The sequence below is a fragment of the Microcebus murinus genome, chromosome 2 (assembly GCF_040939455.1).
Source record: "Microcebus murinus isolate Inina chromosome 2, M.murinus_Inina_mat1.0, whole genome shotgun sequence".
Lineage (NCBI taxonomy): Eukaryota > Metazoa > Chordata > Mammalia > Primates > Cheirogaleidae > Microcebus > Microcebus murinus.
The window spans coordinates 29,187,070-29,203,714 of NC_134105.1; the positions used below are offsets into that span (position 1 = coordinate 29,187,070).

General features: G+C 54.6%; 1 protein-coding gene across 3 annotated transcripts; it reads left to right on the plus strand.

Moving 5' to 3' along the window:
- The first annotated feature begins 395 nt into the window (after positions 1–395).
- MFSD2A (MFSD2 lysolipid transporter A, lysophospholipid) lies at positions 396–12,113 on the plus strand. Of its 3 annotated transcripts, none has more exons than XM_012735756.2 (14): positions 396–638; positions 2,049–2,180; positions 3,665–3,789; positions 7,485–7,608; positions 7,742–7,820; positions 8,141–8,298; positions 8,751–8,841; positions 8,956–9,077; positions 9,277–9,360; positions 9,820–9,903; positions 9,992–10,104; positions 10,524–10,667; positions 10,758–10,934; positions 11,648–12,113. In XM_012735756.2, exons 1-14 carry the CDS (start codon positions 546–548, stop codon positions 11,709–11,711), a joined length of 1,590 nt encoding a protein of 529 aa, XP_012591210.1. In that variant the 5' UTR covers positions 396–545; the 3' UTR covers positions 11,712–12,113. The 3 variants fall into 3 exon arrangements, with proteins under 3 accessions (XP_012591210.1, XP_075853083.1, XP_075853091.1); XM_075996976.1 differs by lacking the exon at positions 396–638 and adding an exon at positions 1,236–1,256; XM_075996968.1 differs by lacking the exon at positions 9,277–9,360.
- Positions 12,114–16,645: the final 4,532 nt, after the last annotated feature.

A 16,645-nucleotide genomic window follows, 5' to 3' on the forward strand; every position in this document is an offset into this window, starting at 1 on the left:
AGATTTTAAAGGGGGCAGTGGGCTTCCCAGCCCCTACCTTTCCTAGGCCTTGGGAGTCCAAAGTCATGGGTTGTAGATTGTAGGCCCAACTGAGGGTGAACTCACTCTGGGGGACCTTGGGCAGTTCACTTTCAGCCTAGAGCCTCAGTTTCCTCGTGCGCGTCTGGGGGTCTCTCCGGTGGCGTTCTCCGGGTTGCCGGGAGCAAGCACGACCGGACGCCGGTTCCGGGGCTTTGAGAACGTGGCTCAGTTGCAGAGCGCAGCCCGGCAGGGGCGGGGGCGGGAGGGCCGGCGGGCGAGGGGATTGGCTGGAGGCGGCACAGCAGGGCTCTGGGATTGGCCGGATCTGAGACAGCGGGGCCGAACCTTTAAGAGGCGCGGAGGGGGCGTGCTGGAGAGTGCGTGCCTCGCCTGCCTGCCGGGCTTGCTAGTGCAGGCGACACTGGCAGCGGCGGCCAGGACAGAAGCCCGGCGGGGAGCGGAGGCCCACGACACACACAGGAGCATCCCGGCGTCCTGGTCCCAGGCGGCGTGGCCCGCGGGTCATGGCCAAAGGAGAGGGCTCCGAGAGCGGCTCCGCGGCGGGACTGCTGCCCACCGGCATCCTCCAAGCGGGTGAACGCCCGGCCCAGGTGAAGGTGAGGCTCTGGCACCCCGAGTGGAAGGCAAGCCGAGGGAAGCAGGCTGATTTGGGGCGAGGGGGCGTCGGGGGATAGACCTGGTCCGGGGACACTTCGGATAGCCAGGGACAGGCAGACCTGCTGGTAGGAGAGGGCCTGGGGGTGTCCTGAGGACAGAGGGTGATGCGTAAGGTCGGTAGGCGCCGGCACCCCGTTTCGCTCACCCCCACTCCTCATCTCTGCGGAAGCGATCCGCCGGCAGCTCCACATGGTGCCCGGCTTTTCTGTGCTGGTTTCAGTTCTTCTGTGCTGAGCGGCTGCAGTTTGCCGCCCTAGAAGCTGGGGAGACCCCAGAAATGTGGGAACCCCCTTTATTCCCGATCTCTCACTCCTAGCTCCCTACTCTCGCGCTCAACTCTGTTGTGAGGGCCGCTCAAGTTCATTCATAAGAACAAGGCTCTGCTCTTAAAGGAGCCGCATTCCTCGGGCGTTTGTGTGAGTGTGGGTGTTCGCGCAGGCATGGTGCTCTGCGCATCTCATTCGGCCCTAGCCCCAGCTCTGGGGACCTACTGAAGGACTGAATGAAATCAGGGGGCCCCAGGAAGGGATCTCAGGCAATAGATTTCTGCCATGGAGGTGACTGCCTTTTTCTTTTAATTTTATTAACTTATCCTTGGAAGGAGCCGGGGTGAGCAATTACGCTGTTACTATGTATGAGTAATCTCTACTTTCCCTGGGCAACCCCAACCTCCCTAGAGCCCCACCCAGAGAAGGCCCAGTCCTGCATCTGGAGTTCTTTCCTTCCCTCTCCAAGATCCCCTAGGAGCTGGGGGTGGGGGGACGCAGGACTGCTTCTGGGTTTGCCTGAAGCTCCGGCTGCCTACGGAGGCCAGGGACGCTCTGGGACAGATGGAAGGAACAGCTGTGCCTGCAGCCAGCTAGGCTGGGCCCCTACAACTTTCTAGAGCTCTCACCAGCAGGCAGGTGGATCCTGGCCTCTGAGCCAGGGCAGAAGCCTGGGCTGGGTTCAGGCAGCTCTTGGCAGCAAGAGGATTTTCAGGTTGCGGCAGTTGGTGCCGGGTGGGGACAGGTCCTTTGCTGGAGCATGTTCCCCCTCTGTAACTTGGAAAGAGGCCTTGGCAGGAGTTATTTAGAGAAGGTGGGCTAAGATTCCTTAGAATTTGAAGGAGGGAGGGAGGTGGCTTAGGGGCAACTTCCGCAGGAGTATGGATTCCCTTTTTCTAGATTCCTAAGAACAGAAAATACTTTTTTGTTGTTGTGGGAAATGAGATCTCCCTGGGTGGAACAGGGCAAAGCAGAGTTGTTCCTCCTGGCAGAGTTGGCTAGAGGGATGGTCTTGCATCTGGAAACTTCTAGGATGGAGGCCAGGATCTTGGGCCTCTTTTCATCCTTTCTTCCTCTTCCCAGAAGGAACCAAAGAAGAAGCAACAGTTGTCCATTTGTAACAAGCTTTGCTATGCAGTTGGAGGGGCCCCCTACCAGGTGACAGGTTGTGCCCTGGGTTTCTTCCTTCAGATCTATCTACTGGACGTCGCTCAGGTGAGTAGCCTGAGCCCTCCAGGGCCCCTCCATCACCCTGAGGTGGGAAAGACTAGGCATCCCTGGGCAAGTTGACTCAGTTTTCCCCATCTGTGAAATGGGACCAGAAATCCCTCCTTTGCTGCCTCTCAGAGTCACAGTGGGTGAGAAATGAGAAGACTTTTGAAAGCATCCAGGAGGGGAGTCTCTCCACCCCAGGAGTCTTAGCTGGCAAGGTCTGGCAACTTCTCTTTGCCTGGCAAGAGCAGGAGAGCCTAGAGGGGTAGGTGGTAGTGTGAGGGAGAATGAGGCCTGCTAGTGACGCTGTTCTTAGAAGAGATTGGCACACCATGTCCCTGGCTGGAAGACAGTGAACTGGCTTGGCTCTGGGATTGGTGGACATTGCCAGGCTTGGGGACAAGGTGCCTCCAACCTTCATCTGAGGAGCAGAGGCAGGTTGGTGGGCAGAGGCTTGCAAGTGTTGGGCTAAGTTAGCGTGTCCCCATACACAGGGTCTTTGACTGGGATGGGTACTTAGGGTGAAGCAGGGCTACTTTGTGCTTTGAGAAGCCTTGGCCAGCAGCCTGGCATCCTGAGAATTCACCCTGCTTGGATGGGAGAGTGGGAGGCTAAACAGCCATGGCTACCAGGGCTCTTTCACCGGTCATCTCCTCTCTGTAGCATCTGACTTGGCAAGCATGGCATCTTAGTTGTATCCATCTTAGTTGTATCCAGGTGCGGAACACTAAGCCCCAGAAAGGATAAATGACTTTATTCAGCAGCTAGTTTTTGAGCAACTCCCATGGACTGGGGTGTGTCCTTGAGGAACGTGTGAAGTATAAAACTGCGTTGTAATGAGTGTGAGAGCTGTAGGGGTGGGGGCCAGACTGGGGAGACCACAGGGTGGGAGAGAACACCTGCTTCCCAGAGCAGTAGCATAGCAGGGCTTTGATGGATGGGGAGCAGTCCAGAGAATCTGTACTTAGGGTGCAGAGGGTTTGTGGGGAGACAGATAGCTTGAGTACGTAGTGATAGGTCACTTTTTAAAAAGCACCGATAGATTCCTTTTCCACATCCAAGATAGGGCTTGACCCTATGAGATAGAAATCACAACTCCCATTATACAGATGGGGAAACTGAGGCCGACTGTGGTAATCCAGTGAATGCTTTTTCTGATATCAGGTGGTCAGGGGCTCAGGGCTGTGAGAGGGAGGAAAGAAACGTCTCTGGCTTCCTTCTAATGGATGGGAATGTTTTCAAGGGCAGTGGAGGGGAGGAAATAAGAGGCCAGATCTGGGAAAGACTCTAAGGAGGCATTCAGTGCTACTGTTATCACAGAAATGCCATTGTCATTATTAACAAGGCGTGCGAAGATGTTTAAAGCCCATGTGGGCGCAGCACAGGGTCTCAAAGCCCTGGCCGAGGCAGGGAGGGGGAGCCCCAGCTGTTACCTGTGAATGAGGGTTGTGGATGAGGGAGTTGTTTTATGCCTCTTCCCATTCCAGGTGGACCCTTTCCCTGCCTCCATCATCCTATTTGTGGGCCGAGCCTGGGATGCCTTCACAGACCCCCTGGTGGGCTTCTGCATTAGCAAATCCTCCTGGACCCGCCTGGGCCGTCTCATGCCCTGGTGAGTAGAAGAGACTCCTTCAAGGTGGCAGGAGATGGGGCTGCCGGCATATCTGCCCCTTGGTCCTTCCATCTGGCTTGTCACAGGCCTAGGGGCTGAGGAGATAATGACACTAAAGCCCAAGAGTGTTGAAACCCTATCTGGGGTCTCAGCTTCCCCAAGCTGGGCACCGGGACACCCAGCCGTTCATTCTCAGGCTTGCCAAAGTGCTTGGCTGGGCAGTTTTGCCAGCTCAGGCCCCTTTGATCCCCAAGGTCCACTTGCTCCCCTTGGTGAAGCTGGAATTCTAGCATCTTCCACTCAGTCACTTCCCATCGTGGCAGAGCTAGTATTTCAGAGTGCTTGAGAGGAGACCACTTCACTACTTATAGCTGTGCTTCCTCGAGCAAGTCACTTAACATCTCTGAGCCTCAAGTTTATTCATCTGTAAAACAGGGATAGTAACTATATCTATCTCACAGAGTTGTAGTGAGGATTAAAATTTTTTTTAACATGTAAAGTACTTGGTACAGTTCCTGAGTGACATATAATTTGGTACTTCTTCAAAGTGCCCCCTGGTGGAGCAGGGGTTGGGGGTAAAACCGGAATGGGGTCGCAGACCCCTAACCTCTGGCGCCTTGGATGCGGTGAACTCCCTTTTCTCAGGGTACAAAGCCTGCACTTCTCGGCCTCGGGCTGTGGGGCAAGGTGGCGGGAGGTGGTGACATAGGTCAGACAGCGAGGGAGACACATGGGACAGGCTGTCAGGCCGGGGCTCTGGTTCCCTCCAGGACATCCTGCTTCAGAGGGTGGGGGGGTATACCCCTTTCATCTCCAGCCCATCCAGGCTCAAGTGGGCGCCTTCCTGCCCCAGGGGCGCCCATACCTGGTCTCCGGCCTTCAAAGCTCTTCCCCCAGCCCCTGTTCCCTGACAGCTTCCTTTCCCACGAGGCCCCCCACCCACCCCAATCCTTCCAGCCCCTGGCGAAGGCCCAGGTTGGAGCCTTTGATCCAGACTTCAGGGACAGGGGCAGGACAGGCTGCCTTACCTGGGCAGGCTGCTCAGGGCTCCCTGGGCACCCATGCGACTTGGCCCTGTGCCCGCCTCCTTGGCAGCCGGTGGAAGGCGGGGCTCTCTGCCACATCTCCTCATGGGGCCCGGCCAATGGCAGGCAGCTGCTGGGCCAGCCCCGCGGGCCGGGTTACTCTCAGTCACACTGGGTTTCTCAGTGGCGGCTGCAAGCAGCCTGCGATGGGGTGTCCGCTGAGGGCTGGTGAGGAGCCCTTGTTCCCTGAGGGGACACGTGGATTCAGGCAGGGCGGAGGCAGGCAGGGTCTCCCTGTGGGAGGTACGACGTGAGATGTTCTTGCTGGGCAGGTGTGGCAGCCAGCGTGGGGAAGTGCTGGTGACCTTTGAGGCTGGTTTCTGATTTAGCAGGTGTCCGCGTCTGTGTGCCCACCTGTCTGGTGCGACCCGTGTCTGAATGCACACAGGATGGCTCGAGGGCTGAGGCGCTGCCGTGTACGTGGCCTGCCCGTCCATACCACAGTTAGGACCTGGGCCCCCTCTCAGGCCGGAACACCTGGCGCCCCTTTTCCTTTCAGCGCAGGAAGAGCCTGGGCCTGTCAGGGTCCAGGAGCCCTTCGGCCCCCTCAGGGCAGCCCCTGCTGTAAGCCTACATTTAAATCCTCTCCTTCAGAAGATGGAGACTTTGACATTCACATTCCTGGAGTTCTCAAGGCCACCTAGTGAGAGGCGGGGGTGTTACGTCACAGGGGGCTGGGCCTGAGGTCTGACTCCCAGCCGAGTGCTTTCCTGGCCTGCACGAGTTACCACTTGCCGGCCTCCTGCTGTGCTTCCCTGATGGGATAATCGTAGCATTTAGCGGCCCAAGCACTGTTTGACATTTTACTATCAACTTATGCAAGTCTCAAAATTACTTCAACCCTATGAGGTAGAACCAAGGTCCTTACAATGGCCTGTAAGGAGTCCCATTTCCTCTCCCTTGCTCATGGCTCTACAGCCCCAGCAGCCCCTCCTTTCCTCAGACCTGCCTGTCCCCTGCTCGAGGACCTTTGCACTGACTCTTTCCTCACCTGGCCCGCTCTTGCCTCAGACATCTGCAAGGCCGTCTCCCTCCAGCGATCCTCCTACCTCAGGCTCCCACGTAGCTGGAACTACCGACCATGCCTGACCATTGCAACCATTTTTAAGTGTCCAGTTCCGTGGCATTAAGTACTTTCACCTTGTTATATCTCCAGAACTTTTTCATCTTCCCAAACTTAAACTCTGTACCCATTACACACTAACTTCCCATTCCCCTCTTCCCCCATCCCCTGGCAACCACCATTCCACTTTCTGTCTCTATGAATTTGACCACTCTGGGTACCTCGTATAAGTGAAATCATACACTATTTGTCTTTTTTGTCTGGTTTATTTCACTTAGCGTAATGTCCTCAATGTTCGTTCATGTTGTAGCACAGGTCAGAATTTCATTCCTTTGTAAGGCTGAATAATATATGTGACTTCTAAATGATTTTTATTTTTTTAGAATGTAAGTTCTACAAGGGCAAGGATTTCTTATCTGTTTCGTTCTCTGATACGTCCATCCTAAGTAATTAGAATAGTTCCCAGCACATACTTGGCACTTAATAAATATTTCTTGAGTAAGCATTGAGCGTAAGTTATGCACTGTTACTGTTCTCATTGTACAGATGAGGAAATGCACCTCAGAGAATTTTTTTTTTTTTTTTTTGAGACAGAGTCTCGCTTTGTTGCCCAGGCTATGGTGAGTGCCATGGCGTCAGCCTAGCTCACAGCAACCTCAAACTCCTGGGCTCAAGCTCAAGCAATCCTGCTGCCTCAGCCTCCCGAGTAGCTGGGACTACAGGCATGCGCCACCATGCCTGGCTAATTTTTTCTATATATATTAGTTGGCCAATTAATTTCTTTCTATTTATAGTAGAGACGGGGTCTCGCTCTTGCTCAGGCTGGTTTCGAACTCCTGACCTCGAGCAATCCGCCCGCCTCGGCCTCCCAGAGTGCTAGGATTACAGGCATGAGCCCACCTCAGAGAATTTAAATACCTTGACCAAGCCTAAGTTATTGACAGTTAGTTGGTAGAGCAGAACGGGCTCCCTGCAGTGTGGCCAGCTGGCTTTCTGTACTGGTGCCACCAAGTTAGACCATCCCGACTGAGGTCGCACCCCTGTGGCGTGTGGGACCCACACGTGGGAGGCTGGTGTTGGCTCCCTTTTGGTTCCTCCCACAGAGCCTCTCTCCCAGTACCCCACCCCCACGTCCCGTGTGTGTGAATAGGGCATGTGTGTGCACTGGATGAGTGTGCGCTTGTGGGAACACGTGGGTGTTGGGCTTGCTCCTTTGCTCCCTGCCCTACCTCTGAGGTCTTAGCCTCCATTTGCAGTTCCCCCAGCCCACAGGAAGCTGCTGCCTCTGGAGCCCGGGCTCCTTGTGAGGCTCGGATGAGACTCAGGGTCTGACCTTCTCACACCCCCTGCTCAGGACTGCAGTTCTGGGCCCAGTCCCTGGGTTCCTTTTGAGGCTTGGCCACCAGCCTCTTCCCAGATGCCCTGGGGTGGGTGGGTTCGGGGCTGGGGCTGCTTTCCCAGCAGGTACCTGGGGAGCAGAGCAGCCCCATGGGGCCTGACTCTGGGGTTCTGGCATCTGGCCCCACTCAGACCCTCCCCTTCCTCAGGGTCATCTTCTCCACACCCCTGGCCATCATCGCCTACTTCCTCATCTGGTTCGTGCCCGACTTCCCGCAGGTCCAGCCCCTCTGGTACCTGCTTTTCTATTGCCTCTTTGAGACACTGGTCACGGTGAGTGTGGGCACCTCCCTGGGTATCTCTGGGGGCAGGATGAGGGCAGTCCCTGGAGCCTCCAGGGTTGGTGCCCGAAGCCCAGTCTGTCTGTCCATCCATCTGACTGGCCACGGGCCTCTGTTCTTGCCAGTGTTTCCACGTGCCCTACTCGGCCCTCACCATGTTCATCAGCACAGAGCAGAGTGAGCGGGATTCTGCCACAGCCTACCGTAAGTCTCGCCCGGCCCGCCTGCCCCACCCACCAGGGTCCCTTCCGCCACATTTCTCCCCGCTCTGCTCTTGGGCGTGGGTGTGAAACCATCTTAAAAATAACTCACTCCCCTTATTGCTCAGGTGACACCCACAGAGGTGCAGGGACTAACCAGAGGCCACACAGAGAAAGGCCACGTGCTCAGGCCAAGGTGCCGGCTGCCCCGCCACCTGTAGCCACCCCACCTGGAGCTAGAGCTGGGCTCCCGTCCATCTGACCTTCCTTCCTGGGCCCACAGGCCATGAGGCTCCTCCAAAAGCCCCCCTTTTCCCTGCCCAGGGATGACCGTGGAAGTGCTGGGCACGGTGCTGGGCACAGCGATCCAGGGGCAAATCGTGGGCCAAGCGGATACCCCTTGTCTCCAGGACCCCAACGGCTCCACAGTGGCCGCGGACAGTGCCAATCGCACGCAGAGCACCACCTCACTCAGAGACACGGTGAGGCCCCTGGCAGGGCAGGGATTAGGGAGATGAGGAGCAATGATATGGTTTGTAGTCATCCTAGAAACAGTAGTAATAGCCGATGTTTATTAAATGTTGGGTATTTAATAGGTCCATTAATAAGCCTGATATGCCCAATTCGCAGATAAGGAATCTGAGGCTTAGAGAGGCTGCATTTGTCCAGTGTCGTAGAGCTAGTGAATTGCAGAGACTGGGGAAGATTTGAACTGTGGGCTCTCAGACTCCGCACCTGGCTTCTCAACATTTTGTTGATCTGAACCATGCCCAGCCTTGGGAAGCAGGAGCTGGCCCAGGATGTTCCTTTCATTGTGCAGATGGAGACAGTAGGCCCCAGAAGAGAAGGGACTGGGCCAAGATCACTGAGTGAGGCTGCTGGGATGAGACCAGACTGACTGTCTCTATGTATATCACCTTCACCTCCTTTATAGCAAAACGCATACCTGCTGGCAGCAGGCGTCATTGCCTCCATCTATGTCATCTGTGCCGTCATCCTGACCCTGGGAGTGCGGGAGCAGAGAGGTGAGGGGCGCCTTGGGAACGGGTGCAGGCCCCACACAGGTGGCTGTGTCTTTGTGGCTCTCAGGCATTGGGAGGGGCCTCTGCTGCCCCCTCACCATCCCCTCTGGTCTCCAGAACCCTATGAGGCGCAGCAGGCCGAGCCGATATCCTTCTTCCGGGGCCTCCGCCTGGTCATGAGCCATGGCCCTTACATCAAGCTCATCGCTGGCTTCCTCTTCACCTCCCTGGCTTTCATGGTGAGTGGGGGCCTGACTGCTCAGCCCCAGAGAGGGTGTCATGGGAGGGGGTAGGCAGAGGACTCAGGATGCAATGAAGCCTGAGGGGCAGGTAGAATGGAGGCGGGGTGAGCGGAGATCTCTGGAGCAGTGGGAATGTTTTGGGGAGGCCCAGCCCCAGGATCACCTCCTTCTTTGCATTTTCTGCCCCACCCCCCAGCTGGTGGAGGGCAACTTTGCCTTGTTTTGCACCTACACTTTGGGCTTCCGCAATGAATTCCAGAATCTACTCCTGGCCATCATGGTACGTGTGGGGCGTGAGCGTGGGCAGGCAGCCCGGGCTGAGTGGCAGTGGGACGGTTCTTTGGATAGTTGGAGGATGTTTCCCAGGCTGACTTGAGGTCATGAAGGGACGAGGGAGGCCTCGTCGAATACTTGGTTGGACCTTGCCTAGGTAGGACTGTGAAAGAAAGTTTGGGGCTGGATATTCATTAGAGGGCACAGCAAAAGCAAGGAGATGGATGCCAAGAACCTTGTGGAACTGTGTGCTCGGAGGTAGGAGAAGGCAGGAGATGAGATCTGTGGGGACCACCTCCCAGCTCCTCGGGGGAGCTGTCGAAGGTGCCTGTCAACTTCCTTGCTGCCCAGGTGCTGTCATCTAACTGCTCTTGGGCTGGGCTGGGAGCACCTTCAGGGTCCTGGGAGGGGTAGGATGGGTTCTGTGGCTTTAATTCACCCCCTCACCCTCTTTGTCCATCCATAGCTCTCGGCCACATTCACCATTCCCATCTGGCAGTGGTTCCTAACCCGGTTTGGCAAGAAGACGGCTGTATACATTGGGATCTCAGTGAGTGGGGCTGAAAGGGCAGGGCTCAGGTTGGGGGACTGATGGGGGCCTCACAGCTGACTCATCTTCCTGCACTCCCCTCCCTTAGTCAGCAGTGCCATTTCTCATCTTGGTGGCCCTCATGGAGAGTAACCTAATCGTCACGTACGTGGTAGCCGTGGCAGCTGGCATCAGTGTGGCAGCTGCCTTCTTACTACCCTGGTAGGTACATACAGGCCCGACTGAGTGTCCTCCCCAGCCCCTCACCCCTAGCTCTGAAGCTCCTTGGGGAGAGTTCTGTGGGGGCTTCTAGGTTGGAGGTGGGGCAAGTCTGCTCTATATGGTTGTGCAGGTTGGGAACTGTGCAACATCCCCTAGTCAGGATGTAAAATAGGGGCTTAAATCTGGCCTGCACTCCACTTGCCAAGCTGAGCACCTAGAAAAGGCTACTTCATCTGGGAGCAGGGGGTCTTCTTTTCTTATTCATGCGAAGGTGCCAGCCCCTCACTGAGCTGTGCACCTGTGGTGCTGCGAGCTCCCCAGGGCTGCCTCTGCCCATTGACACCCAGCACCATGTGGGCTAGTGGGGGCCTGGGGTTGCCAGGTGGGCACGTCCTCATGGCTGCCGCCACTCTGTGCAGGTCCATGCTGCCCGATGTCATTGACGACTTCCACCTAAAGCAGCCCCACTCCCATGGAACCGAGCCCATCTTCTTCTCCTTCTATGTCTTCTTCACCAAGTTCGCCTCCGGAGTCTCCCTGGGCATCTCCACCCTCAGTCTCGAGTGAGTGGGCTGGGGGCCTGGGACAGGGCTGGCAGGGCCAGGCCCCAGGCGCCCCTTCCTCACCACTGCCCTGCCCACTGGGTCCCACAGCTTTGCCGGGTACCAGACCCGTGGCTGCTCCCAGCCGGAACCTGTCAGGTTCACGCTGAAGATGCTGGTGACCATGGCTCCCATAGTCCTCATCCTGCTGGGCCTGCTGCTCTTCAAGCTGTACCCTATCGACGAGGAGAAGCGGCGGCAGAACAAGAAGGCCCTGCAGGCTCTGAGGTGAGACTGGGGAGGGAACCAGCTGGGGGAGGAGGGGACAACTGTGGCCAAGCCCAGACTCACCTCCTGCACATCTTCTCTTGACAGTCCCAACACTTAGCCATGCACCAGGCACTGCACTGAGTGGTTTTACATTTATTCATTCAACACACACTTATTGGATGCCTACAGTATGCCAGCCATTGCTCTAGCAAAACAAAAAACAAAAATCTCTGTCCTGAGGAGCTCATATTTCAGAGAGTGCTCATTTGTGAGCTTCTGTGGTCCTCCAACAACCCTAGGTGACAAATTCCTATGATTCCTACCCTGCAGATGAAGAAACTGAGCTTTAGCCAGGAAGAGTGACTGGCCCAGCTGATAGGGGTGGAGATGGGGCTGGAGCCTGCACCCTTCACCGCCCTCCCAGCATGAGGGACCTCAGGTGTGGCCTGAGCCCTGCCTTTCAGGAGACCAGAGGGCGGGGGGTGGGGGTCATGCCAGCCCAGGCCAGAGCACCGCTCTAGAGCTGGCGGTGCCCTGTGAGCAGCAAGAACAGTAAACAGACCAACCGGCCATTTCTGAGCTGAAAGTGAGCGTGAACGAGCTCTGTGCCCTGTGGCTCACACCCACAGCTGGCTGCGACTGCAGGGCTGAGATCCTGTGAGGAAGGAGGCAGGTGGGGCAGGGGAGGGGTAAGCCCACCTCCTCCAACCCGTCTCCTCTGGCTCTGGCAGGGATGAAGCCAGCAGCTCGGGCTGCTCTGACACAGACTCCACAGAGCTGGCCAGCATCCTCTAGGGCCTGCTGTGCTGCCGAAGCCACCATGCACAGATCCTGTGCCACCAGACCACACGAGGCATCAAGACCTGTTTTCCCACTCCCTGAGCAGCTGGTCTGCGGGTGCCAGGAAGGGAACCGAAGACTAAGAGTCAGCAGGCCCAGGACATCTGCCGTGCTCGCTGTGTGGCCGGCCACTCCACAGCCTCCTGCCTCCCCTCTGCCTGCCTGTGGGGCCGAGCCCCGGGGCTGCTACTGTGACTATGCCAAGGACTGACCGGGCCTGGCCCGGAACACTAATGTAGAAACGTTTTATACAGAGCCTAATTAATAACTTAATGACTGTGTACATAGTGATGTGTGTGGATGTATATGTCTGTGAGCTATTAATGTTATTAATTTTCATAAAAGCCGGAAAACGGAGCTACCCGTTTCTGTCTGTGTCCTCAGCCACTCACAGAGCCCTTCTGCGCCAAGACTTAGTGAGAGGGCGCCCTGAGCCCCAGGTGCCACTGGGTGGGGAGAAAGTGTCTGAAGGTGTGACAACAGCCTCAGCTGATGTTTACGAAACACCTACCCTGTCCCAGGCCCGGTGCGGAGGCTTTGTGTTCACTTGCTGGTATGCTCATTTAATCCTGGAAACCATCTTGCTGAGTCAGAACTGTCCCCGTTTGAAAGATAAGAAAACCAAGCTCCAGTGTGGAGAAGGACTTGGCGAAAAGTCACACAGCCAACAGTGACCTAACTGGAAACCCCCCTCATCTCTGTGAGACTCCAGTACCTTGTTCCACGGTCCACTCACCTGAGTCTTAGAGTAACTGGGAGTCTGAGAGTGACTGGGCCGCTGTGCCCATGCCTGTGCTCTGTGCTTCCCTGCCCGTGCGTGCCTGAGCTCGTGGGGCTGGCTGTGCCAGGGCTGACTCTGTGATCTGGGCCCCATAGTGTCTGTCCCTAGAGACCTGCAATTCTTTCTGCACAACTGTGCCAACAGTGTTGGGAGATAGGGACATACCTGGCTAGACATGCTTGTGTCGTATGAGGGAGGAGCTCACCAGTGGTGTGCTGGCCAAAAAAACCCAAAAACACAAAAACCACCTCTAGTGGGGAACAGGGTGGTGGGGAAAGCCTAGTTTGTAGCACTCTGATTTCTGTGGTGTAAGTAACTCCCACCATAGCCAATTTCAAATTACCAATGGTTGTTCTAACTTGAAAAATTCCTCAAAAGTTGACAGTCAGCTCTCACAAACTGGTAGGAGCTTGCCCCAGCACAGCACTGGGTCTCACACTTACTCTAAACTCCCAAAATTGTAGGAAAGCAAAGCCGGCAGGATCAGGATCTACTGGTCCAAACTTCTTACTTTATAGATGGGTAAATGAAGCCCAGAAAAGAGGAGTGCTTAGACTATTTGGGTTTGGATTCTATCTTGGGTGCGGGGCTCCATTTTGGGTGGGAAGGGGGCTCCATTTTTACCGATGAAGTTCTGCAGAGTTACTTTTATAAATTTCATAAGGCATTACTAACAGGCACTGTTATATGTGCTTAGTAAATATTGATTCAGTCTTTAGAATTTCCCTATGAGGAAGGTACCATTATTCTCCCCATGTTACAGATAAGGAAACTGAGGAACTAAGTGCCCTGCCCAAGGTCATCAGACAGTGCACCAGTGGAGGAGCTGGTGTTTGAATCCAGGCTGTCTGGCTATGGTGTCTGTGCTCTTAATCACCACTTAAGGCTGTTATGAGAACCCATAGTTTTGCCACCACCAAGCCAGGTCCCACGGCTTTTATAGCTGTCATCTCATGTCACAGGCTGCCTGGGCAAGACAGGAGCTCGGGGTGTAGTCAGGCCTCTGTAACTAGAGTGCTCAGGGACTCTGAGATCATGTGTTATAGAGGCCCATCACCCCTTCCCTCTCCTTCCACTGTAATCAGTAATCACCAAGTCCTGTCTTTAAACAAAATAAAATTTTCTAAACCTCTCAAGCTTGCTTCTTTCCCATCTCTTACCTGGAAGATTACACCGGCATCCTGGCTGGTCTCCTTGTCTTTGATTTCATCTCCTCACGTTCCTTCTGCAAACTACCCAAGATAACTGAGTAGCTCTCCGGCTTAGAAACTCTTCTGTGAGTCTCCGTTGCTTTCAGGAGGAAGTCTGAGACCCCTGCCAACCCCGGGTCTGATCTAGATGCAGCTCTTCTTGCAGGAAGTGGCCCTGGAATACACCACTAGTTCAGCTCCACTGGCAGACACTCATCCAACGTGCCTGGGCTCCAGCAAGCCTCTCTGAAGCAGCACCCTGCCCTCTGCCCCTTGGGGTGGCTCTGAGAGCCCATCCGCTTCATCTCAGTCTCCCACACCAAGCTCAGGGCCAGACCTGGCGGGCATGTGGAGCTGAGTGAATATGAATGTGAGCTGTGACTGGACAGAGCTTCAGCTGGGAGCCAGACTCAAGTCCCACTGACCCACTATGATGCTTCTCTGCAGGTCTCAGTTTATCCCAAATGTTCTATGGGAATTTAGAATTGAAAACCTGGTGCAGTGGTTCACACCTGTAATCCTGCCACTCTGGGAGGCTAAGGCAGGAGGATCACTTGAGGCCAGGAGTTCGAGACCAGCCTGGGCAAGAGCAAGATTGGGTCTCTACAAAAAATAGAAAAAATCACCCAGGTATGGTGGCATGCACCTGTAGTGCCAGCTACTCAGGAGGCTGAGGCAGGAGGATCCCTTGACCCCAGAAGTTTGAGGCTGCAGTGAGCTCTGATGACGCCACTGCATTCTAGTCCCAGCGAGAGAACAAGACCCTGTCTCAAACAAAACAAAACATCCCCCAAATATATAAATAAAATCCTTGCCTTCTCTGGTTTCATGCTCACAGGAAATTGCTCTTCTCTTCAAGACCCCCCGCTGAGTTCTTGGGGGCCGATTTGGGAGTGGGACGGGTGGGGAGAGCCGGAAAGCAGCATCTCCGGTCACTGGCTATTCCAGGTCCCTCTGGACAGCTTATATATTCCCCTCCCCAATCCTTGGGAGACGTGCCCTCTTGACTTTCTCTATGCTTAGATCTAGCGTTGCTACAACAAACCTGGTCTCTCTCTCCCCTCCCAGTGCTCCCCTCAATCCTGCCAACCGCACCTTCCAACTCCTGTAAGGACTAGGAGCAGCTTTTAGCGCCACCTGCTGGAAGAAAGAGGCAACACTTCAACATTGCCAGGAGAATTCCAGCTCTGTTGATCTGGAATATTGATTCCATTGACTTGAACAGATATTTACGAGTCTCGTATATGTCACGCACCAGCTAGGCTCTGAGAATAGAGTGGTGAACAAAGCAGAGCTTGCGTTCTTGGTAAGAACGAAAGACAAATAAATGAACAAGTAGAAAATTTCAGATCATAATAAGCACCATGAAGGAAACACGCAGGGTGATGTGGTAGAGGGAACTGGTACGGAGGCTACTTCAAGTCAGGTGCTCAGGGGAGAAGGTTTTGGGATGGTGACATTTGACTTGAATCCTAAAGGTGGAGAATTAGCCAGAAGTTCGGTGAGCTTGCAGGGAAAGCGTTGTGGGTAGAAGATACAGTTGATGCAGACCCTGAGGCACCAAAGAGCTTGGAATATTGGAAGGACAAGAAGGAGACCAGTGTGGCCAGAGTGTAGTGAACGAGACGGAGGGTGGTATGAGCTGGGGCTGGGAGGTGCACAGGAGCCAGATCACCCAGGGCTTTGTAACCCACAGCGAACATTTGAATTTTGAGAGCAGCCAAAAAGCCACTGAAGCCATTTAAGAAGAAAATTTATTTATGTTTTAAAGAAAATGTTGCCCTTGGGGGGGGGAGGGCATTTATTGAAACCTTAAAAGCTGTACCCCCATAATATGCCGAAATAAAAAATAATAATAATAATAATAAAATGTTGCCCTGACTGCCGCATGGAAGATTGATTACAGAGAGGTAAACGTTGAGTGGAAGAGAATATTCAGAGGCTCCTATAATGGTCCAGGGGAGATTGCTGGTGGCTCGGGCTGGGTGGCTCACAAACCATATCACCCTCAAGAGCTTCCCATCCGCAAAGTGCAAGCTGAGTCATCCTGCCTCCCTCAAATTCAGTGAGGCATGTGCAGAAGCTGTTTATGCATTATGCTTCCAGGGGAAAAGATATTAGTCAACAAATACTGAGTGAGCATTTCCCATGTGCCAGGCCCTGTTTTGAGTGTGGGGGAGACAACAGAATCCTGTCTTTATGGACTTTTTACCTGCCAGGAAAAATTGATATTCACAGAGTGAACATGAATGCCAGGAATGTTACTGGGAAGAGGAAGGCGCTATGAAAGTGTAACAGAATCAGAAGGTTGCGAACTCCTGGCCTGAGGCTTGAAGAAAGAGCAGGAGTTAGCCAGGCAAACAGAAGAAGGGGGCAGGAGAGTCTTTCAAGCAGAAGAAACAGAATGTGCTAAAGTTCAGAGGCCAGGGAGATGGTGGTGGAGTCAAGAAATGGAAGAAAGCCTGTGTGGCTGGAGCACAAAGATTGAGGGAGGAGACGCAAGATGAGGCTGAACATGAAGGTGGAGGCAGATGGTGCACACGTGGCTTTGAGGCCATGCTAAGCATTTTGGTCCTCATTCTAGGGGCAGAGGGAAGCCATTAAAGAGTTTTAAGTAGGGGAGCCGTATCGTAGATGAAGAGTTTAGAAAGACCATATCAACCGCTCTGTGGAGGAAGGATTGAAGGAGGTGAGAGTGGAAGCAGGAAGACTAATGGGGGGAGGCTGCTCACGTAACGTTCCAAGAAAGAAAGTGCCAGACTGGGGTGGTGGCAGTGGAGATGGAAAGAAGGGGACTGATTTGGCAGCTGGTTGGACTGGATATAATTGGGGGGGGGCAGGTAGGGAAATATCTGAGGGCGATGCCTAGACTTCTAACTTGGGAAACAATGAGTGGCACCTCTACTCAGGAAATGCTG

Bases quoted from the DNA above. Each gene is read 5' to 3' on its own strand.
- MFSD2A (XM_012735756.2), top strand. From the start codon at position 546: ATGGCCAAAGGAGAGGGCTCCGAGAGCGGCTCCGCGGCGGGACTGCTG. The intron at 8,299-8,750 runs GTGAGGCCCCTG...CCTCCTTTATAG, and splicing joins CCACCTCACTCAGAGACACG to CAAAACGCATACCTGCTGGC. The intron at 9,078-9,276 runs GTGAGTGGGGGC...CCCACCCCCCAG, and splicing joins TCACCTCCCTGGCTTTCATG to CTGGTGGAGGGCAACTTTGC.